The 24,130-nt window shown below is 41.7% G+C and overlaps 1 protein-coding gene across 6 annotated transcripts in view; it reads left to right on the top strand.

Annotated features, from left to right (window-relative positions):
* Window positions 1-24,130, top strand: part of hdac5 (histone deacetylase 5) — a 68,023-nt gene that overhangs the window by 28,529 nt on the left and 15,364 nt on the right. For 4 of the 6 annotated variants that reach the window (XM_054759157.1, XM_054759159.1, XM_054759154.1 and 1 more), the window contains 20 exons: window positions 1,047-1,130; window positions 4,129-4,376; window positions 4,522-4,666; window positions 4,770-4,875; window positions 5,878-6,011; window positions 9,963-10,094; window positions 10,214-10,323; window positions 13,414-13,530; window positions 14,639-14,750; window positions 17,722-17,829; window positions 17,944-18,137; window positions 18,213-18,331; window positions 18,413-18,608; window positions 22,163-22,274; window positions 22,964-23,097; window positions 23,191-23,311; window positions 23,424-23,473; window positions 23,561-23,668; window positions 23,761-23,816; window positions 23,921-24,008. In XM_054759157.1, coding sequence (XP_054615132.1) covers window positions 1,047-1,130; window positions 4,129-4,376; window positions 4,522-4,666; window positions 4,770-4,875; window positions 5,878-6,011; window positions 9,963-10,094; window positions 10,214-10,323; window positions 13,414-13,530; window positions 14,639-14,750; window positions 17,722-17,829; window positions 17,944-18,137; window positions 18,213-18,331; window positions 18,413-18,608; window positions 22,163-22,274; window positions 22,964-23,097; window positions 23,191-23,311; window positions 23,424-23,473; window positions 23,561-23,668; window positions 23,761-23,816; window positions 23,921-24,008 — 2,474 coding nt within the window. The remainder of the gene's footprint in view (window positions 1-1,046; window positions 1,131-4,128; window positions 4,377-4,521; window positions 4,667-4,769; window positions 4,876-5,877; window positions 6,012-9,962; window positions 10,095-10,213; window positions 10,324-13,413; window positions 13,531-14,638; window positions 14,751-17,721; window positions 17,830-17,943; window positions 18,138-18,212; window positions 18,332-18,412; window positions 18,609-22,162; window positions 22,275-22,963; window positions 23,098-23,190; window positions 23,312-23,423; window positions 23,474-23,560; window positions 23,669-23,760; window positions 23,817-23,920; window positions 24,009-24,130) is intronic. The other 2 variants (XM_054759160.1, XM_054759155.1) reach the window with 1 other exon arrangement.

Raw genomic sequence — 24,130 nt, 5'->3', positions numbered from 1 at the left:
TATCTGGTATAGTCCTGAACAGCCAATTCTGGAAGAAGGAACTTTATTGCATTTCCACTCATGTAGGTTACAGCTGCTTTTTAACAAGCTGGGAAATTCTTCTGTATTGCACATGGGCTTTTTCTTGCAGTTTTCTTACAGTACACAATAATGTATTCATTCAATTGAATCATTGAATGTATTTGCTTGAACAGTTAGAGCAGTAAACCTTTGCCATCTTGTGTACTTTTGGCAGCCAAGTACTTGACTTCACTTTAATGTGCAGGCAGTTGGGCTGAACAAAAAATTTAAGAACAATTCTGAGTAGTCTTTTAATTTTCAAGCAATTTTCTCCTGAACCCTGCTGATTCATATCGTTCTCTTTTTTTGATAATGTGATCAAAAAGATGCCTGAGATCTGAGGTAGCCGGTGTCAGAGGACACGTTTGTAATTTGTTTTTGGCAACATTCTTCTAAAATGCTAACTACTTTGATGTCTGCCATCTTCCTCTCTGTCGGTGTCTGCGCACAAGGATGAGGAATGAAGAACTCCTGGTGCCTTTTAAAATACATTCCTGAGGCTCTTGTGGCATAAACAAATGTAACACAGCAGGCATTATTGTTGAGTTTTATCACACAGTACATCGCAGATGCTGTCCAATTTGGGACTTTTTTTTTTTGGTCCCAAAAATAAGTCAAAATCCCATAGTGAACATTAAGTTAACCAGAACCATGTGATCCAAAAGTAGTAGTGAGTTGTGAACATAGCCGAGAGTGTATCTGACATTTTTTGAACGATTAGTGTCGTTGAACATACTCACCTAGTTCAACTAGTGCTAAGATTGGGGTGAAATGAAGCCGGCTACCAGTCAACGCTAGACTAATGCAAAGCTTGTGGCTATTTATAGGCAGCAGGATGTTGCATTCCTCTCCTATTACAGTATCATTGCTCATCTGAATGAACTGATGAACTGTGTGTGTGTGTTTGTCAGCAATGATGCAATAGTCTGAGGTGCCCCTGACAACATGTCCACACTGATCAATCATTCTCTTTCTCTCCCCTGCAGTACTGGAGGTGAAGAGCAGCCTCCCATCTGGCATGCAGAGCCCAGTAGGAACAGCAAATGAACAGCGGGGAGGAAGTGGAGAAGGTGAGTGGGGAGTACTTATTAATCCTTGAGAGGTATTTCATAGTGGAAAAGGGAATGGATTTAGTCTGCCCGCTGACGTTCGACACCACCGTCGAGGCTCACGGGATGGCCATTCGCATTTTGCAATTGGCTTTTCTTTTGACTTGGCTTTATTACGTACATCAATGTACTGTCAAGTGAGTGAGCATGCCATGTTTTTGACTTGGTGGATTATTCTCAGTCTTTTGGTTCATTTCAATTAAGAAAGTCCCCCGTCAACTATCCTTATGGGACCTCCCATGAAGAGCGGTAGAAAGACAGACAATGAGAGACAAGAGAGTGAGGAGTCTAATAAGAATGATAATAATAAGCACATATTGTAGGCACATGACCCTGAACATGTTGTGTGTACGTATGCATGTGTGTGGAAAAACATCTGCTCAGAGAATCATGATGTCAATACCAAGCAAGAAAATCATGATTCACATTTTTTGCAGAATATATGACAACATTAGCTGCATTTATGATTTGATGCCTAGCCATAGAGAGCTACTCACATGCCACATAGGTAGGGTCGTGTATCTGTGTCTCGATGCTCGAGACTCGATGCCCTACTGGAACCGGGACTAACATTCAGATTCTCCCGGGATCATTCAGAGTTTCGGTGCCCACTTTGCCAACCGGAAAAAATTTCAGCAAAGACCAACGAAAAAGAAGCAGGGGAGCGCCAGCGAAGAAGAAGCCGCTAAGAAGTTTGGCTTAACTTTGTAAAAAAGAACAGTCGGTCCAGTGCAACATTTGCAACACAATATCATGCAAAACCAACATGATTAATGTTCACAACAGTACCTTGTTTTTGATGCGCACTTCCTCTTAGCAGTCAGAATCAGACAAGTCAAACAACAATGGCGTCTGTCTCATGCCAATGTAACCGAGGATTTCAGGAAGCTACGGGCTGAAAATGGCCACAGGGTTGCACTTTGGATTGGGTTGCCTATCATCCATTGTCACTATGACTACACTATACTGTAATTTGATTGACATACAGAGCAGCCAGTCCGACATCATATTGTAGCATCTACACAGCAGCCGTTCTCCTCAGCTTTCACTGACACACACCACTCAACAGACGGACATCACAAACTCTTAACTCTACACATGTACTATCAATTCTGACACACGAGTCCCCGCGCATGCACATTGAACTGCCTTTTCTTCTAAAAGGGTATAAAAATAAGTGGGGGAGATGCATAAAATAAGAAGCCAAAAATCTACTACTTCAATACGGAATGGGGAGACCATTTTTTTTCGAAGTTCTGGAACTTACACACAAAAGATTAAGTCCAAATACCGTTCCACCATGGCTGATGATTGTTTTTGTGCTTGAGGCTGACTATCAGCAGTTACTGTCCAGAATATGCATCCCCGACAGTTATTCCATTCAGTGCCAGTCATCAGAGTAAGGTGATGACAAAAAATGTGCATGGAGTTGTATTGTGCACTATGGGTTCATGCAGTAATGCAAGGTACATTATATACATGTATACATATAGTAGGAGGTAGCTCATAAGTAGCTCACATGCTGAAAAAGCACCCCTGGGTAGCTTTTTGTGAGTTAATTTCTACTTTAGACTTGTCCTACAAACTATTTTTTGTTCTTTCAAATTTCAGTTAATTGCTCAAATAAAATTATCAGAAGCATCAAAGTTTTTTTTTGTTACAAACACCCGGAATGGGTGCAGTCTTGTGATGGAAACGCAAAGGTCTGACGTACCAAACCAAACCACTGTGAGCCAAGCTAGTGCACTTATATGGAAAAATACCTCCGCCTTCTACGACAATGCTTTAGAGCAGGGGTCAGCAACCTTTGACATCAGAAGAGCCATTTTCCTCCTCTTCCAGCATAGAAAAATGGTGTGGAGCTGCAAAACATGACACGGCTTATAAACTTTTAAAAGTTTTCATCTTTTTAATCGCAACAGAATTCAACTAACAGAAGTGCAAAGGGCATGTGTAGGCTTACTTTGAAATAATTTAAACACTGAACTATGTAGGCTTTTTTGAGCTCTTCACGTATTTGTGTAAAATTTAAAAGAAAATGTTGCCAACTTTAACACAAACAAGCCCATCAGAGTTCACACATCTACATATCAGTACTGTCTGCTCAATATCATTTACATGACTTGACTGAATTAACCAGTTTGCCAACTGGTGATTTTTGTTGCCATTATATCGGTCCTGTCCCTGACTGACTTTGCAGGAAGGGGCATTTCTTTAATTTTCTGAAGAATTTAATGTTTATTTTTTTAATTCACAGACATCTGCGACATCTTTATGAATGACTTTTTCCATGTATTCTTCATCTGTGAACCGCTTCTTCTCCTTATGCTCTCCAGTGCAGCGAGTCAGCTACAACACCAGCAGCTGTAGTTGAGTGTGGAGCCTTCATCCACTTCTTGAAAGAATGTTTGCTCTGCTTAACCTTCCGTAGTAGGTCCGAAATGGCTCCCTTACACCCATCTGCAGTGTACTTTTCAGAAAAAGCTGAGTGCTTGTTTTGAAAATGTCTTTCAACGTTACATTTTCTGTTGTTTGCTAATTTCTCACCACATATCAAGCACACGGGTGGGTCAGCATCAAGTCATTGTCAGTGAAGGCAAAGGAATATATCCATTCAGAATTAAACTCTCTATTTTTCTCATTTGTCTTTTTAGGGACGAATTCATAGTTATGGATAGCTTACTGCAGGGGTAGCACACTCTCAAGTGTTTTTTTTTTGTGTGTCATTATCACACTGGCCCTCCTCCCCCCTCCATTGCTCATCCAGTCAGCAGTCAGAACGCAGTGTTTGGTGTTTTAAAAAAATCACAGAGCTCGGCGTGGGAGCCGCAGGGGGCGCTGAAGAGCCGCAGGTTGCCGACCACTGCTTTAGAGGGTTCCTTTGACATTTAAGATTGATTGATTTTTTTTTGTGTGTGTGAGCAACCATAATGAATGAAGGTAATTATGTCTTTCCAAGGTTCAGAAGAAAGCTCAGGTGGAGGGGGAGGAGGCCCTGTTGACTTGCGTACTGAACTCAGGGTGGGATCTTTGTCTGCGGGGGCTGCAGGAGTGGACACAACCTTAAGAGAGCAGCAGCTCCAGCATGAACTAGTGCTCCTTAAACAGCAGCAAGAACTCCAGAAACAACTATTATTTGCCGAATTCCAGAAAAAACATGAAGTACTAACCAGGCAACATGAAGTCCAGCTCCAGGAGCACCTGAAGGTATTTATTTAGTTTGCACATTGAACACATGGATTAGACACAACTTTGCTTGTCTATGTATGTCGGTCACACATCATAAACGTAACGTCAAATAATTCAGCTTGTTAGTTGTTGTGTCATTCAGAGAATTGTATGGCTTTGTAAGCAACAACAGGAGCTGTTGGCAGCCAAGCGACAGCAAGAGCTGGAACAGAAGCGGAAACTGGAACAACAAAGGCATGAAGAGCAAGAGAAACAACGACTGGAGCAACAGCTGCTTCTACTGCGGAATAAAGAGAAAGGCAAAGAGAGTAGGTTATTACTTCTGCTCCGACTGTTGCACTATGTACAAGACAATGAAGTATCTTTCTTCTTCTTCTTGTGCTAACTGCCTTTGTGTGCATGTAATAAAAGGTGCCATTGCCAGTACAGAGGTGAAGCTGAAACTGCAGGAATTCCTTCTCAGTAAGAAAGAACCTGGTATTGGTGGACTGAACCATTCCTTCTCCCCAAAGTGCTGGTAGGGTATTCTGTGAGCAATAATAAAAATGTGTAAGAATGTCATTGCATGTTTGAATCAGTATTGAATCTGTAAACATCTATATTTATTATGTGTACAATATATTTGTCTTTCCCTCAAATATTTAGGCAAACATGGGTAATAATAAAGTAAAAATGTACAATAGATCTTCGCTTTGCGCAGAGTTACGGGTAATTGGTACATCCATAAAAATGTCTATTTTTAACAGACGGCTCCTACCCCTGCAACTACTCCTGCGGTGACGTTCTCCTCCGATTTCGGATCAACATTTGCAATAACAGTGACTGTTGGAATTATTAGATTCAATTCAGCTCCCGAACCCTCTGTCTTCAATTGGCATTTTTCAGCAACAGAAGCTAACAAGCTTAAATGCTAAATGCACAATGCAGGTTTAAGCCCAAAGTATTCCTCACACACTTATTAAACGCACTTTAAATGATAAAATATATAGGTACTCACCACTAATGAATGACAGTGACGATCGATAGAACAGACGAATCGGAGTCACAGGCTAGCAGGGTCTCACAGCAACTATGATGCGTTCAAGAACCACTGAACAAATTGCTTAATCTCAAAGCCGCGGGATAAAACATCAGTGAAGCATAAAGATGTAAAAATTGTGGGCTTCTTTAACAGTGGTACATGTATGCTGTACATTTTACCTTATTATTATCACATGTATAAATAACATAATAAATTACTGATTTAGGGTGAATGAGATTAATGAGGAACAAACGGACAAAAAAAAACAATCTGCTAATTTGAGAGGCCGTAAATGCAGAATTTCGAATGTGTGGGGATCCATTATAGTTGTACTCAGGGTCACTTACTTAAATCAACTTTCACATGTTTTAATCCGCAATATAACTCTAATCTAGTAGATTAATGTTGTGCTTTCTGAGACAGTAAATTGTACGCTGTGACTCTTTTTATTATTATTTTTTTTTCCTAACCAAACTTTTTTCATTTTGCTGGCTACAGGGGAGGCCAGAACGCTTCCCTGGAGCAAAATTCCCCACCCCAGAGTAATACTCCAGGAACTCCTCCCTCTTATAGACTTCCCACTTTACTGGGAAACTACGAAGGCAAAGATGACTTTCCGCTCCGCAAGACAGGTAGGCGTGTATGTTTAAAGGTGAAAATTAAAATTAAAATTAATTTAAAATGTTTAAAGGTAAAATTGAAATGAGATTGGAAAACTCCACAGTTTTCCAAACTTGTTGTTTGTTGAGAGTGATGTGTCAACTCACTTGATAAAAAAAGTAAATTCCTTCCTTGAGGCTATTGGGATTACTTTTGTGCAACTGGCGTAGGTGTGATTCCCACTCTATGCCACATTTTGCTCTGTGATCATTGGCGACCAGTCCAGGGTGTCATCTGCCTTTTGCCCAAAGTCAGCTGGGATAGGCTGAAGCCCCTGCCGTGATCCTGAACAGGATAGGCGCTATAGAAAATAGATAAAATACAATATACTGATTTATTCCTTTCTTTAAAAAGAGATGTACACTGGTTGTAGTAAACTCTTGACTTCACAAATGGAGAAAACATGGTGCAGCAGTTACAATTAATGGCCATTCCTAAATTAAGAATAAGGCCTGTCCGCATGAGCACATTTGACCCTCTCTGGTGTCAAAAAAATCTCCATCCACACTGTGGTGTTTTAAAGCTATGTCTGTCCACACAAGTACGCATTCACAGGCTGTCATGCGCATGCCAAAGTAATGCTGGCGCTGCAGCGGGAAGCACAGGAGAAGATACATGTGGACAGCTCGCGAAATGGCGTTACTTTTCGGTAGTTTATTTCACATTTGTCAGCAACATTTATTGAATATAAAACTGAAAATGTACGAAAAGCTCCTCCCTGAGCTACCACCTTATCGCGGTGAAGGAGTTTGCGTGTCCCGATGATCCGAGGAGCTAAGTTGTCGGGGGGTTTTATGCCCCTGATAAGGTCACCCATGACAAACAGGTCCTAGGTGAGGGACCAGACAAAGAGTGGCTCAATAGACCTCTATGATGAAAGAAAACATTGGACCACGTTTTCCCTTGCCAGGCCTGGAGGAGGGGCCCGATGGCGAGCGTCTGGTGGCCGGGACTACGCCCATGGGTCCCGGCCGGGCACAGCCCGAAGAGACGACACGGGTCCCCCCTCCAATGAGCTCACCACTCATGGGAGGGGCCAAAGGGGTCGGGTGCAGTGTGAGCTGGGTGGCAGCCGAAGGCGGGAACCTTGGCGGTCCGATCCTCGGCTACAGAAGAGCTAGTGCTCTTGGGACATGGAATGTCACCTCTCTGGTAGGGAAAGAGCCTGAGCTGGTGCACAAGGTTGATGTAGTCGGACTCACCTTAACACACAGCAAGGGCTCTGGAGCCAGTCCTCTCGAGAGGGGATGGACTTTGTTCCACTCTAGCCTTGCCAGCAGTGAGAGGCGACGGGTAGGGGTGGCAATTCTTGTTGCACCCTGGCTTGTGGCCTGTATGTTGGAGTTTAACCTGGTGAATGAGAAATTAGTTTCCCTCCGCATTCGAGTGGGGGGACGGGTTCTGACTGTTGTTTGTGCTAATGCGCCAAACAGCAGTTGAAAATACCCACCCTTTTTGGAGTCTCTAGAGGAAGTACTGGAGAGTGCTCTCTCAGGGGAGTCCCTTATTCTGCTGAGGGACTTCAACGCTCACGTTGGCAGCGACAGTGAGACCTGGAGAGGAGTGATTGTGAGGAACAGCCCCCGATCTGAACCTGAGTAGTGCTTTGTTATTGGACTTCTGTGCTCGTCACGGATTGTCGATAACAAACACTATGTTCAAGCATAAGGGTATCCACATGTGCACTTGGCACCAAGACATCCTAGGCCGCACTTCCATGATTGACTTTGTGGTTGTATCATCGGACTTGTGGCCATATGTTTTGGACACTCGGGTGAAGAGAGGGGCGGAGCTGTCAACCGATCACCACCTGGTGGTCAGTTAGTTCCAATGGTGGGGGAGGATGCCGGTCAGACATGGCAGGCCCAAAAGTATTGTGAGCGTCTGCTGGGAACGACTGGCAGAGTTGCCTGTCAGAAGGAGTTTCAACTCCCACCTCCGGGAGAGCTTCGACCGTGTTCCGAGAGAGGTGGCGGACATTGAGTCTGAATGGGCCATGTTCCGTGCCTCTATTGTCGAGGCAGGTAATCGGAGCTGTGGCCATAAGGTAGTCGGTGCCTGTCGTGGCGGTAATCCCAGCACTGTCATCCGGGAGAGACTCCGAGTAGAACCGCTACTCCTCCGCATTGAGAGGAGCCAGATGAGGTGGCTTGGGCATCTGGTCAGGATGCCTCACGGACGCCTCCCTGGGGAGGTGTTCAGGGCAAGTCCGACCAGTAGAAGGCCTCGGGGAAGACCCAGGACATGTTGGAGAGACTATGTCTCCCAACTGGCCTGGGAACGCCTCGGGATCCGCTGGGAGGAGCTGGACGAAGGAGCCGGGGAGAGGAAAATCTGGGCCTCCCTGCTTAGGCTGCTGCCCCTGCGAACCGATCTCGGATAAGCGGTAAAAGATGGATGGATGTATGAAACATGTTCTTTACTGAAATATAACAGATGTTGATTATCACTACCATGTAGTGGGTAGTTCATTTTATCGGGACAAGACAGAACCCCATCGGCTGTGATGATATCATTGCTGAAATAATTGTGTGCGTGTCCTTGTTTAATTGCTTCCACAACAGTAGTTATGCGTGTCAAATTGTCCCACCAGCTAGAGGTTGTCCAAAGGTCCTCTGAAGCCCATAATGGCGCGCCATTGTTGGTCAGTGTAAAGCGAAAATGAAAAAAACACAAAACTTTCACTCTTAAACACACAAAAAGTCATTTCAGTACGCTTAAAACCAGCATTGTAATGTTTGCCATTGCACACATTAAATTATGCTTACTAGTGTAAAAGCTCCGTCTTCACCGTTGACACGCATACGAGTTTTTCCCAAAATCTTCACCCTGGCCGGAGATTTCCAAAAGCTCAGTTTTTAGGGACCAAAACCTACATTTGTCTGTGGACGGAAGGCAAAAACGCATCAAAAAATCTGCATTTTGAAAATGCATATTTGTGTGGACATAGCTTATACAGTACATGTGCTTTGTTTCGCATTAGTCCAGTAAGAGGGCAGTTGACATCTTCTGGCTCGTTCCTCCATGTCCTGTGAGGCGTTAAGGTGTCTGTCGCTGTCTCGCTTTCTTTTTAAATGTTGCATACATACACACCACATAAAACACAATAGTGCAATAGCACTTATTTCAGGTAAACAATACCATAGCTTTGTGACTTATACAGTTATTTATCTCAATTGCTCTGCAACAATAACCTCAGCTTGACCTGTCTGAAAAGCGGAACATGGTCATTATGTGATACCATCCATCCCTCTTCTATGCCGCTTATCCTCACTAGGGTCGCGGGGGTATGCTGGAGTCTATCCCAGCTCACTTTGGGCGAAAGGTGGGGTACACCCTGGACTGGTCGCCAGTCAATCGCAGATTGTGTGATTAAGCCAACCATACCATAAAACTTTGGGATTTTTCCTGTGTCTTAACTTCCTGGAGAACATTAAAACTAAAGGTTAAGGTCTAAACTAACTGCAGTTTTGAAAACCACATTGTACTTTAAAACATTAAAAAGTAATTCCTGGAAAGCTGTTCATTTGGCACAAATTGGTCTTGTTTGAAATAAGAATGAAAAATAGTTTAGCTTCTCATCCATTTAGAAAACCTGACAAACGTAATGCAGGATTATCTAATATCCTTAAATCTTTTATCTACTTAATCTTAGTATCCTAAAGTGGGCTCCTGTGGGCACATTTCATGCAGTTTAAAGACCCTAGTGCAATTCTCAAACAAAATCCAAACAAAATAAATGTAACGAAACAGACAATAGAGATATGAACATTTTTGACCAAAAATACAAATGAAAGCCGTTTGCCCAAAGCACACAAATGTCCTGAAATAGATTTTCTCCTTGCTCTCTCAAGTCCATGTAATCAGTCATATGAAACTGATTTTTAGCTCCGAGATGAGATATTTTTTTTTCTGTCATCCAGTGTCAGAACCTAACCTGAAGGTGCGTTCACGGTTGAAGCAGAAAGTAGCGGAGAGGCGGAGCTCTCCGCTCCTCCGAAGGAAAGATGGCACTGTCATTAGCACTTTCAAGAAAAGGGCCATAGAGATTTCAGGTAAACACAAAGCATACACAACTCTGTAAAATAAGCTATTGGCAATTCAAAGTGCAGTAACATTTTACCTGGCTTTTTAACCATGATATTAATTCATTTTTTGTTTGTTTCTTTTCCAGTCTCCCCTCTCTGTAATAGTGCACCAGGCTCAGGTCCCAGCAGTCCTAACAGCTCTAATACGGCTATTGCTAATGGAAACACTGGATCTGTTCCCAACATACAAACTGAGGTACCCACACATACAGCAAGCACATACAGTATTGTAGATCCCCGCTTTTCATAGGAGTTGTGTCCAGGACTTCCAGCAAATGGCGAAAAAACGTGAATAATTGATACGCCTGTAGAAATGTCTATTTTTGACACACTTCTCACTCCCCAGCTAGCTTCCAACTTTGGATCACATTTGCAATAAGTGTAATTATCAGATTAGATTCAGCTCCAAAACTCTCCCCTTCTCTCTTCAATTGCCATTGTTCACTCGTGACACAATCAATCAAAGTTAAAGCCTTAAATATGCCTCACACACTTATTAAATGCATTTAAAGAAGAAAATGTATAGGTACTCACCACTAATGAATGATTATGTAAGATGATCGATGAACAGATGAATGGGAGTCAACCTGGTCCACAGTCTAGTGCTTCTGTAGCCAAACAAACTTGCGTCTCAAAAAACTACGGACCACTGAACATAGTGCGAAATCTCAACCCTTGATAAAAAACATTGTCAATGAAGCATAAAGACATGAACATGTAAAAAGTGTGGGTTTTCTGCTGTACATTTTAACTGTATTAATATGAATTTTTACCGACTCATGGTGAATGAGATGAAAAAAATATTTTTGGACTATTAAGAGCGTGAGTTTGCAGGGCCATGAATACTGAATGTATGGGTTTCCACTGTATGCCAGATTCTAAAATACTCCATTACTACATTATGGAGGAATCAGGTTCATGTGGGGGGGCTCGATGGACGCTTAAAAAAAAAACATGTTGTCTTTTTGAGCATGTATAAATAATTGTACTGTAAGTAAGAAAAAAAAGGGTCTATTAATCTTTGTTGCATTTTTAGCACATTCACAGATAAATATAAAGTGGAACCAGTTTATGTAGACAACCCGTCTATGTCAACCAACTCATCAAGTCCTGGTCCACCGTATCTTATAAATATGTATCTTATAAATATGTATCTTATAAATATGGTCTAAAATCTACCTGCTTAAGCAGACGTCGGCATACATGATTGACCGCTTTTGTCCACATAAAATTTGAGACCCTTTGGGTCATTTCTATAAACAATGGGTCCGTTTATGTTTAAATGTATTGTAGTATTGTTAACTTCATCAGTGTTGGTCGCGTGTGTTTGCCACAGCAGATTTGTTTGTGGTTATGTCAATCAACAAAAACAAAGAAAGAAGGATGGGACGGGCAACAGTAACGGCACTGCCACTTGCCTCTTTCTGCAATTAACAAAATGCACCCATTTCATTTTTGCACAGAGGACAACAATGTCAAAAAAAATCCTTTACAGGTGGTCCCTAGGTTGCAAACGACTTCTGTGCCTAGACTGTAAGTTGAGTTATAGGCTGAATCCCAATTCTACCCCTTAGCCCTTCCCCTTTGTCTTATCCCTTGTCTTACCCCTACCTCTACCCCTTAAAACCGAGGGCCAAGGGGAAGAAGCCACTAAGAAATGGGACACCACTTGATTGTCATTACATCATCACCCTTCACCACTTGCTGGAAGTGACATAGGCAGATGAGATAATTAAACTGTACATGTTTCCTTCCATAAAGTAAGGTGCATACATACTGTATCTACATTACTTTAAATTTTATACAGCCTACCTCAGAACACCTTTGTTTAATAAAAGGCACACATATTTACAAACTGTGACATTTATTGCAAAACAACTCTAATAAATAACAGCTTTTATAAAAATAGAGAATGTATCAAATATACATACGAAATAGAAATATAACAAAATAACAAACTTCACCAACAAATGTATAAACCTTATCAAGCATTATTTCAAGGTTTAAAAACCTCCCTGATTTGGCCTCGCTCTCCTCTTGTCATTGATGTTCTCACTCAGATTCTTTAATAACAAAGTTCAGACTGGAATTATGTTGCATTTGACTTTTCCATACTGGGATTGCAGGTTTGAATGGTCCTGGAGTAGAGAATGGAGCATGATTGATGGGCTACGATTATAGAAGAATAGTAACAGCAGTATGGTAATAGTGTGCTGAAAACATATATAGAGTAATGGTTAAAATAAATAAATAAATAAATGGGACAATGTTAGATTGAATAAACATTGATGGCGTGCTGTCCACATATGGCCATGTTCTATTTAAAGTACAACTTACAATGAACAGGCTAGTGTGGCCGCTATCTAATCATTGTCTGTTCATTTATGAAATGCAGTGGATTGCAGTGAAGTTAGATATCGGTGTTAGCCGGTTAGTTATAACTAGTGACAACCAACAATTCAAAACATGGCAAATATTTACATGGCGTAGCAAATGGTTGAACATATAACAAAACATGAGTGACGTTACTGTGAAACTCAATAATTATGCATAATTATTTACATATATATGCTTCTTTCGGTCTCCGCGCTTCCGTCTTCCATGATCAATTCCTTACCTTTCTCCCTGTGGTTGTCTTGCAGGCCTTTCAACCTTCTTACAATATTGTGCCGGGCTAATCTGGAAGAATAACCTCTTTTTCTCCCAGATGTCCTTGTAACTGCGCACACATTCCATGATCCATCTGGCATTAATTAGCATTCAATAATCTTTATCCTGAATGATCACTTCCTTGGTGATGGCTTTCCTTTTCTTTGGCACACTGCTACTTGGAGACATAATACTGTAGTGGCACATTCAGTATTTTTATACTGCAGTGCTGCTACTGTAACTAGACTCTCGCGAGTCTCGTGTTTACGGACCAAAATTAAGTTCCTAATCAATTTATGGGTGATGCGTTTGTAACTATGAAACGTAACACGGAATGTCGTAAACCAAAAACCACCTGTATTATCTCCCATTCTCCTTATGTCTTTGGTGAAAGTCACAAGTAAATGCGCAAGCAATGGCTACTTTCGGTTATGTCAACACCCCACGTTGTGTTGACGTGGGTCAGCCAATCCGAGGGATGTCGACTTAAACAGGTTCCACTGTACTACAAAGCCATTGCTTGTGCACGGTTGTGATAGCAAGTTGACTTAATCCTAAGCATAGGAAGATTAAATGAATCTACTCATATTCTACAACTACTGTATAAACCCCAAGTAACCATTTTGTGTGTCTGCAGCTTCGATCTCTTCATCAGACACTGGGGGCTGACGGGACGTTGAGTCCGCTAAGTCTCTACACCTCGCCATCTCTGCCCAATATCTCGTTGGGCCTCCCTGCAAGCACACACATCACAGTAAGTGGCACACACAAACACAAACGTTCACAGTACACAGCACATTAAATAAAAAAGTAGTGCATATGGAGTCCTAGCTTGCATGTTAGGTTAATTACAGACTCTGAATTGCGCATGGGTGTGAACCAGGTGACCAGGTCAGGGTGTACCCTGCCTGTCACCCGAAGTCGGCTGGGATAGGCTCCACCCGTGAACCTAATAAGAACATGCGGCATAGAATGTGGATTATACGAAGGGTGTATGAAAAGTTTTAAGCATCAGAAAAACTAAAAGGGGTAAGGGATTTTTGATAATTTATTTTTCAACATAGTCCCCCTCAAGGGCTGCACACTTGCTCCAACGGCGCTGAAGCGCTTTTATCCCGGTGAAGAAGAACTCTTTTGTTTGGGACTCAAGAAACCCCTCAACTGCAGCTACATGACATCATCATCACTGGCAAAATGGCGACCAGCCAAGGCTTTTTTCATTTGGGGGAAAAGATGGAAGTCGGAGGGGGCCAGGTCTGGCGAATAAGGTGGATGGGAACAAGTTCAAATCCACAATCGTAAGTACACTTAGCCACTGCACAAATTTCTGTTTTCTCCATTTTTCACTGAATCCTTGACACTTGCTTGCAAACATCTGCAAGAAATATAAGAAGCATGTTAGAATCTTAAAATTTAGCATGTTAGAATCGCAAAAGGTTGAACTTACAAAAAATCATAGGTTTGACCATGCTTCTTATACACGATGCTTAAAACGTTTCATACACCCCTCGTACAATCTAATAGAGGTTATGACACTAAAACGACACCTGCCTTTTGCAGGCTTTATTTGCTTATAACAGTGGTGTCAAAGTGCGACCCGGGACCCTTTTTGGACAAACCTGTGTATAGTAGTAGTGGTTAGTGTTGATGCTTTGTTCAATAATCAACAAGGTTCCTAGCATTTAGTTGGAAAATAACTTCAAATGTATTTTTATTGTGAAGGCCCTTATCAATCACATGCAGTACTGGTTGTTGTAATTGATAGTGGTTAACTCCAGATTAAGACATTGACAAGCTTTACTTCTAATATGAGTCTGCTCATATTGGATTTTCCTGTTGTATGCAATGGTCACGCCCTACAGGCCTCCCAGAAGTTGTCAAGCCAACAAGAGGCAGAGCGTCAAGCCATCCAATCGCTACGAGCAGGCGGAGCTCTGACTGGGAAGTTTCTCTCTACATCCTCTTTACCTGCCGGTATGCATTAACTGGGATACTTGGCTTCTATTGTCATTAGTACTTGAAGTTTAAACATTTGTGCTATTATTAGCAATGGCCTGATGGTGGCCATCGCCACTTGCAGCTATGCATTGCTCACAACTAAATGCATTTTCTTAAGTCTCCACAGCATTTTGGTTCATTTGATTGACACTGCAAGATAGATCCTTTATTGATCGCCAAGAGAAATTAGAAATTTAAAAATTATTTAAAAGTTCAACATACCTGGTAAATGAACAATAGTTATTTAGGCTTTAATAGCAAACGTAGTAGTTTTTAGCACTGTAATTGTCAACCTCTGTTGGGGTCGCAACCCAAAACATCTATTTGAGCTTAGTTTTGAACATTTGATTGACATTAATAGAAGAGGAAGTGTAACTATGACCTGGGGAATTTAAATTATCTGTATATAATTGAATAATATATCAAGAGCATATAATTTAAATTCTATGTGTACAATATACATCATAATGTACATAATATAAATGATGTATAAAAATAGGAAAATGTGGCACTCGTTTATGTTGGTCCCATATATATCGATGAACTAATCAAGTCCCGATCCACTGTGTTCTCTTCCCATTAGTAAAAATTAGAGATACACCGATATGGGTTTTTCAGGACCGATACCGATTATTAGTAGTTAAGGAGGCTGATAACCATATATGGAGCCGATATTCATTGGCAGTAAAATTGTAAAAATTTGTTAACCAAACAAACCAAAAAATAGCTCCAGAAGAGCATGGAGTTCCTAGACTCCTAAGCATCTCTTAGAAGTTGAATAAAAACTTAAATAAATAGCTCTCTGAAATGTTTCCACAGTAAATAAAGTAACATTGATATATAACTTTTCTTTGTTTTCAGTTCAAATACAACACTAAGTACAGGGAGTTAACAATCTCAGCAGCAACTCTAAAGTTAAATACAAACGTAACATATAATAGCTCCCTGGATTTTCTCAGCCTTCATCTTAGCGTACTTTCCTGCAACAAAACAAGACTGAATTGAATTTCCTACTCTCTCTCACAGTCACAAACACAAGCTTCTACAATCACAGACTGTTTCCACAGTGATATTCCCAAGTGATTCACAGCATATCGGGAGCTAACAAAGCTGCCGCTTATGTTTACTCCGCTCTTAACGCTACGTTATTATAGTAGTTGTGAGCTATATAGTTTTTCATGTGACTTTCACACAAACACACACTATTGTCCACATTACATACATTCTCCCCAGTGCTAATACATAGTCTACTGAGCCTTTAGAGCCAGACCGGCGAACTAATGTTATGGTACGCCAACCAGCCTCCACCTTGGCGTGATTCCCTCCAATAAAACAAGTGATTGAGTTTTTTTACACACTCTCTCTCAATCACACACTTGCTTTTACTATCACGGCCTGTTTCACTGTCGACATTATCAGTAGCCTCCTTTCAAGTAATTCACAGACATGTCGGGAGGTACTACGAGCATTAATGTTTATCCCGCTCTTATTCTATTCTATTCTATTCTCCTTCTATTATTCGTATTCTGCTGCTCACTGTAACGTTAGTAGTAATTGTGAGATGTAGAGCACTGTGATGTTTATGACAATTTCGAGAGAGTTTTCTGCCTTTACCTTGACATGTGTGTTTGCTCTCGCGGGCTGTGGCTTGCTTAACCAATCAGATGGCGCCGTGGGTGCAGCAATGCTTGAGACAGAAGTCACAGTGGGCAGGAGAGAGAGAGAGAGGCGTGGCTGCATCCGAGCCTAAATACCCCACATTTCTTGGGGGTCATTTCTATGAAAAATGGGTCCATTTGTGTTGTCGTATTGTTAACTTCATCATTATCGCTAAGCAGCTTGAAAGCAACATAACTTCTGTCTAGCTACACAGCATTAGAGGAACTTCCTGTTCAGTGCAAAGTAATCTTAAACATAAAAGATGGGCAATATTAACCTGGATTCTATGGCAACAACTAATAAAATGCACCCATTTAAGTTTTGTTTAGATTCGTAGAAGAAAGATTTGCAAAATATTTCAAAGCTTTATTGTCATCATAGTCAAGACATACAACGAAATCACCGCAGCAGCTCTGTTAGGTAAGAGTATAAAATCATATTAGGTTAGATAGAATTTTATTGATCCCGTGTGCACTCAGGGAAATAAAGGTTCCAGTAGCAGCAACACTGTATGCAGTATACGAGACAACAGTGCCACGATTGCCCATTCTCCTTACGTCTCTGGAAAAAATCACAAGTAAATGTGCAGGCAATGGCTAGTTCCAGTTGGTTATGTTGACAAGCGCTTATGTCGATGTGAGTCAGCCAGTCCGACGGCCGCCAACTTGAACAAGTTCCACTGTAGTGTGTTTACAGTGACGATTGGGAAAAAAAATGTTTGGTTTTATTTCAACAAAAGTGGGTCTTTCGGCCATGTTGAATTGTGCAAATGCAATCATATTATGTTCCTTATTGTCACTTTGTTCAGATATATGTTAGATATAAACTAATCTATGACTTAATGACCATGGGGAAATGTGAGTTCCGGGGTGAGACAAGTTGAGAACCCTTGACTTAGCAATAATTGGTTTCTAGCAAGGCAGTGTGTTGACGCTCTGCTGGTGCTGTCAGTGGGTTAGCTGGAAAGTGAAGTGCTACGTCCCGCTGACCTCTCGAGCCACTTTGTTACCAGCAGATGAATAGGCTTCTGTGAGCTACCATGGGAGGGAAGCGCAGAGGAGAGGTGAAAATAAGAGCTGAAACAGACTCAATGGCTGGTGCTGCTATTTTTGTCCTTTTTATTGTATTATCAAACCTGACACCAATGTTTTAAGAACTATAGGCCAAAAGGAGAGGATGCCTTCATCATTAAATAATAGGCAGTGTTAACGGGGTATATAGTTCATGAATAAATAAATAAGTATAATAAAGATTTGTTATTGAGTATTTTTGTTGGATTTTTTTTCAGGGGTCGGACATGATGTAGAGACATCAAGCTCTCATTCTGCTCATTCCTCGTTATTGCAACATGTGCTACTACTGGAGCAGGCCAGACAACAGACCGCTATGCTATCTGGTACACATGTAACACACATGGACACACACAATAACAGCGACCCTAATGCTTTTACAGGTAAAAAAAAATGGTGTCCAACTTACTGTTTCCTTCTTTGTCTTTACACCCAATCAGGCCCCATGTACAGCCAGTCGCCCCTGGTTACAGCAGAGAGGGGCGTGTCTAGCGGCATGCGATCAGTCAACAAGCTGCCTCGTCATCGGCCACTGGCTCGTACGCAGAGTGCACCTTTGCCCCAGTCCCCCCAGGCTCTCCAGCAACTGGTGGTTCAGCAGCAACATCAGCATTTTCTGGAGAAACATTACAAGGTATACACATACACAGCCACACATCTACAAGTGCACCTGTTCATGCTCTCACATCGCTTTACATGTATACTGTAGATGCTTTCAAAGGGGTCAGATCTTCCCAGGCCTCCTCCCACGCATCCAGAGGAGACAGAGGAAGAGCTAACAGAGACCAATGACATGCAGGAGGACGATGTAGGGACAAGCATTCACAGGTGGTCACCACTCAAGTCACTTAATGTCAAATTCGTTTGTATGTACACTATACTCAATTTGAAAGTGTTCTGACCAATCAGACTTCAGAAGGAGAGTTCTGACGACAGCACAACTCCCTCGGAGCGACAGAGTGTGCATTCAAAGGGCGAGGAGGAGCGAGGAGTTGTGCACGTGAAGGGAGAGAGTACAGAGAGTGAACTGGATGAAGAGGATGAGGAAGACGACGTCATCCAGCTGGGGGAAGGTGATGAAGACAGCAAGGGGAGCTATTCTCAGGTTTGATCCCGTTTAAAAGAAAAAAAAGAAAGAAACAAAAGAATATCTGATCCTAACTGTAATTTGAACAGTTCTAAGTTACAGTTACAGACAGTTAATTCCACTTAAGCCTTTTTAATGAAAATATTACATGTTGATATTACTATTTCAAAAGCTTGCTTGAATATGGTTAGAGATGAAGGCATACTGTAGTATACTGTAAATGAGAAAAATCATTAGTATCACCCAACGTTTGTGATGGGAGTAAATTCACTCATCTGTTCTGCATGTTATGACATCAGGCTCAGAATTTGTCAGATCCCTGTCTGCACGATACCCAACAGGCTCGTTAAAATGTCTGATCCACTTGTGATACTCTTCCTCATCTCTCAGCCAGCCATCATCATCATTATTTACAGCAGGATCTTGAACACCACTGCTGCCTCCACCACTATTAGCAATCTGCCGCGGATTCTGCCACGTCTGCTACTATTTCCACGTTTTTTTTTTTTTACATTCCCGCTACCCCCCTCACCATTAGCGGTGTTTTGACCACCCCTGCTACATCCACCTTGCCACCCCGAACACGGTGTAGCAAAGCATGGGCTCCATGTGCTGCTTTATTTTCATGGCGAGCGGACTCGCTGCCGCCACGCACACTAAAACTTTGCATAGAAACACGCCTACAAATGTTGCTCAGATTGACGTCACAGATGTCCGCCATCCCCTGGAGTAAAGTAGTAACTACATGAGGCACCATATTTGTAGCTGTGGCTTGTTCAGTTCAGCAATGTTGCTTGTCGCAATTTTGCCAATTTTGCGACTTTGGCGCTTAAAGGGTTAAGTCAGACAACACGTCTATGTTGACCAGCTGATCAAGTCCTGGTCCACCAAGTTCTTCTTATTGCAAAAAAAGTTCCTGCTTAAGTTGACATCGACATACTGTACATCAGGGGTCACCAACCCGTCGATTGTGAGCCACTAGTTGATCTCTGGGACTTTGCCGGTCAATCGCGAGAATATTAGAAAAAATATATATTATTACATCAGTGGCCTCCCCTTCTGGAGAGTGACCATCAGGCTTCATTTTGACCACTGAACACGCCCGTACGCCTCGCCACCCTATAGGCACGCAACCCGCAAAGCTCCAGCCAGGAGCCCAGTCCCCAAAGCCAAAGGTACCAGAGCACGCACACCGGCTCGCCTCACCCCGCAAGCGTTCAGCGACAAGCGGAAATATGTATCACTTTTTACTTTACTTTCTACAAAATAAAAGTAAACCTTTCTACATATTCTGGTTGGGGGGGTAAATCTTGCGCAGGTTCACGGCCGAGACCAGGGATCTTGGGCTCAAAAAGGTTGGTGACCACTGCTGTGCATGGTCGCCCGCTTTCATGTACATAAAATCTGTGATCCAAATAGGTCATTTCTATGAATTTTTACTTTTTTTTTTTTATGGGGACGTTTTATATTATTGTTAACTTCATCTTTATCACCAGGCAGCATGAAACGACAATAGCAACACTTCCCCAGTGCAAATTAAGTGTCTAAATAAAAGCATGGCAGTATGAACTTGGATTCTACCACAGCAACTAACAAAATGCACCCAATTCATTTTTTTTTTTTTTTTGGTTAAAAAATCCTTTCTTATCACCCATTCTGCTTATGTCTCTGGGAAAAGTCACGAGTAAATGTGCAAAAAAAATGGCTATTTTGGTTTCCATTCGTTATGTCCCCGATCTCTTTTGTCGATGGCAGTCAGCCAGTCAGAAGGCCTTCAACATAAATGGTTTCTTCTGTGGGTGGGGGTTCCATGGTGTAACTCAAATCAAGTCAAACTTTATTTATAAAGCGCTTTTCATACATATAAAATGCAACCAAAAGTGCTTTACAGAAGTGGTCCCCAACCTTTTTTGACCCACGGACCAGCTTGTGTTCCCACAAATCTCCCGGGGTTCGTACATTATAGCGATCTAATTTTTTATTTATTATGTATTGTGTAAAACTAAGACATGAATAACATCAAATTAAAAGCACAAAATGAATGCCGACCCACCATCCACCAGTTCAAGTTCCAGCCAAGTTTTTCCAGAGAGATGATTACATCGCTGTTTGACGTGTGGTAAAAGGCAGTGCGCTAGCATGAATTAACTTGATACAAATGTGCACATGAGCACTCAAAAAGTCATCAAAACTTACCTTTATGCATTCCCACATAGTATCAGCATTTTACACCAAATATGAGGTGAAAGAAAAATGCTAAAAATACAGTAGTAGTCTATCTGTGCAGCATGAGATAAAGTTAGCACACGCACAATGGACATGCGTCAAGTGAGACTGTCGGCCCGGTACCAAATGACCCATGGCCCGGGGGTTGAGGACCACGGCTTTACAGTTAAAAACAACGCTCCCGATGACCCCCTTCCTACATATCTCATGCAGTCATGCCCCAACCACAAAATACACACATTTGCACACACTACTCCTCTACTCCTGAACACACAATAACAAAATGTTGAACATTTTTCAAAATATGCTCCCCTACTGTGTTGCCTGTGCTAGTACTTTTTCTTCTAAATACACCACATGGTGTATATATAATGTTTTACCCATAAGTCGGCTTGACTTGAAATTTCAATATTCACCAGGAAATTTGGTATGCATCTTTAAGGGATAAGCACATTTCTAAAAGTTTGAGCCAGATTGGTTGAAAAAACATGACATGGTCTTGACTGATGTAATTGGTAGGTTATGTTCAAAGTTTGACAGCTAGAGGCGTGCGCGCCTGCAACATGCAATGGGAAACGTCATCCTTGAGATTGTATTTCACATCCACGGGAGTAATTACAACTTGCTAACCAACACACTATAGTTGATCAGTCGAAATGATATGATCACGTTGAGCTAAATAGATGTGCCACATCCCAAAAGAACAGAATGCCTCATCAGACCGCAGAATGTGTGACATTTTGCATAAAGGAAGAACTTGGAATTTGTTTATAAGTTGCACAACATCGCAATGCTTTGTCACTTCTTGACACACAATCTCACACACACACATTCAGTCAATTCTATAGCATAAATCTATGTCAGTATAATGAGAAACAAGACAAAGTATTTCCATCCTGGCATATGCTGGTGAAAATGTCAAGAGTCTTGCAGCTGGGTGTCTGGTCAAACGACACTTTGAAAGAGGCACACACGCACTTTATTTGACGCTGCATTGACATCACCAGCTGGTGACTCAACCACTGGACTCATTGCTGTGTGTGTGTGCATGTGCGTGTGTGTTCCAGAATCTCAGCATCTTCAAGTGTGTGCTTTTGTGTCCACCCACACATGATGACTCACGCAGTTCACAGCAGGGAGCACAGCAATATTCCCTATATAGACACTCACATATATTTTGAATGGTTCAGATAGAAAATCTTATGAAAACTTTCAACAGCAAAAAACTACAACCTTATATTTACACATGCATTAAACATGCTCTCAGCTCAATTATTGCAGGAATAAATGATTGATATATTATTGAAAATGTTATGAATTATAACTTTCTCTCACCTTCCCACCAGGCCTTGCAGCAGATGGGCGTATTTCCTTCCTCGTTAGCCCACAGACCTCTGGGAAGAGCACAGTCTTCTCCTGCAGCAACTGTCAATCCTGTCAAACATCTCTTCACCACAGGTCAGTACTATGTGTGCAGCAAATAAAGGTCATTATACATGTTGCTTAACAGGGAAAAGATTCTCATTGAAAGTTGCTATTGTCAACAGTGTGGCTACATACTGCCTTGTCACCTGGTTTTGTTATGTGCATTTAAATTGACTGGCATCAAAACATGTTGGCTGTCCATTGAAGCTTACGAATGTCTTCGATAAAGGTAATACACATTTGGCTGGAACCAAGTTAAGAAGAATAATTCCCAGGAATTGACATCACATGATAGTAGAGACAGAGCTGATTCATGAATCAAATGCATCCACGCTTGTATACTGATAACAATTGTGATGAAAGCTTACAGTCTGATTGGTGAGACATACTTTATAAACCCCTAAATGTTTTTGGTCAATTTAATTTAAAGGAGCCACAGATTAAACCAGTTCCCATATAATATAAAAAAATATATACAGTACAGTATTACACATAATATGATTTATTTGACCAAAAATCTGCAAATTTGTGGGGCAGTAAATGCTGATTCACAAATGTGCGGGGTATCCACTGGTGGTTTTAGTGATAGCAGAGCAAGGTGTCTAACATGCACCAGCTTCATGATGTCATCATGGAGGAGAACCCACCCGCTGTTCTTTGTTTTTATTTGATGTGTAACCACTGCACTCATGTTGCTTCTTGTTCTGTTTGGCATCCTCCAGGACTTGTTTATGACAGTCTGATGTTAAAGCATCAGTGTGTATGTGGCAATGCTCACATCCACCCAGAGCATGCCGGGAGAGTGCAGAGCATCTGGTCAAGGCTGCAGGAGACGGGCTTGCTGGGTCGCTGTGAGGTAGCAGCGAGACACACACACTTGCACCCAAAATAAGTCAAGTGTAATTTTGTAAAAATCTTTCTCAATCTCTCACTTTTTGTGTCTGAGCAGAGAATTCGTGGGCGTAAAGCATCCTTGGACGAGATCCAGACTGTCCATTCAGAGTTCCACACTCTGCTCTACGGAACCAGTCCACTGAATAGACACAAACTGGACCACAAGAAGCTACTGGGTACCAAATGATACATTTTTTTTATTTTTAATTTGGAAACATTTGAGTTAAAGTGACATATCCATGGCATCTGCATCCTGGTCATTGTGTACTCTTATACGTGTTGTTTCAGGTCCAATCAGCCAAAAGATGTACGCTGTTCTTCCCTGTGGAGGAATAGGAGTGAGTTTGTCTCTGAGACCGTTTATCTCTGGGTATTTATGCAGTCAATGTTTAGAACTGTTTGGCATCCTTTGCTGTCCCCTGCAGGTGGATAGTGACACTGTATGGAATGAGATGCACTCGTCTGCAGCTGTCCGCATGGCAGTGGGCTCTGTTATTGAGCTGGCCTTCAGAGTGGCAGCAGGGGAACTGAAGGTAAACCATATGGATGTACACATACACACCACACAGTCTTCTACTGTATAAATGACAATGTCCTTTATTGCCACTGTCTATCTCTTTATTAGAATGGCTTTGCAGTCGTGCGTCCGCCAGGGCATCATGCAGAGGAATCCAATGCCATGTCTGTACAGCCCTAAGATTGAAAAAAAAAACTATGCAAATATTTGCTCTTTTGTGAGGAGATTATTTACCTGTGCTTCTGTGTTTGTGTGTGTGTGAGAGCAGGGGTTTTTGCTTCTTCAATTCAGTTGCCATCACTGCCAAGCTGCTCCAACAGAAACTGGGAGTGGGCAAGATACTTATTGTGGACTGGGTAAGTGAGCGCACACACATACTGTATATATACACTGCTCAAAAAAAATTAGAGGAACACTTCTAAAACACATCAGATCTAAACTGGGGGAAAAATGATCTTGAATATCTTTCCTGATAATA

This window comes from Dunckerocampus dactyliophorus, chromosome 18, assembly GCF_027744805.1.
Source record: "Dunckerocampus dactyliophorus isolate RoL2022-P2 chromosome 18, RoL_Ddac_1.1, whole genome shotgun sequence".
Lineage (NCBI taxonomy): Eukaryota > Metazoa > Chordata > Actinopteri > Syngnathiformes > Syngnathidae > Dunckerocampus > Dunckerocampus dactyliophorus.
The sequence above is the reverse complement of the archived record's forward strand: the minus strand, read 5'-3'. Positions and strand labels throughout refer to the sequence as shown.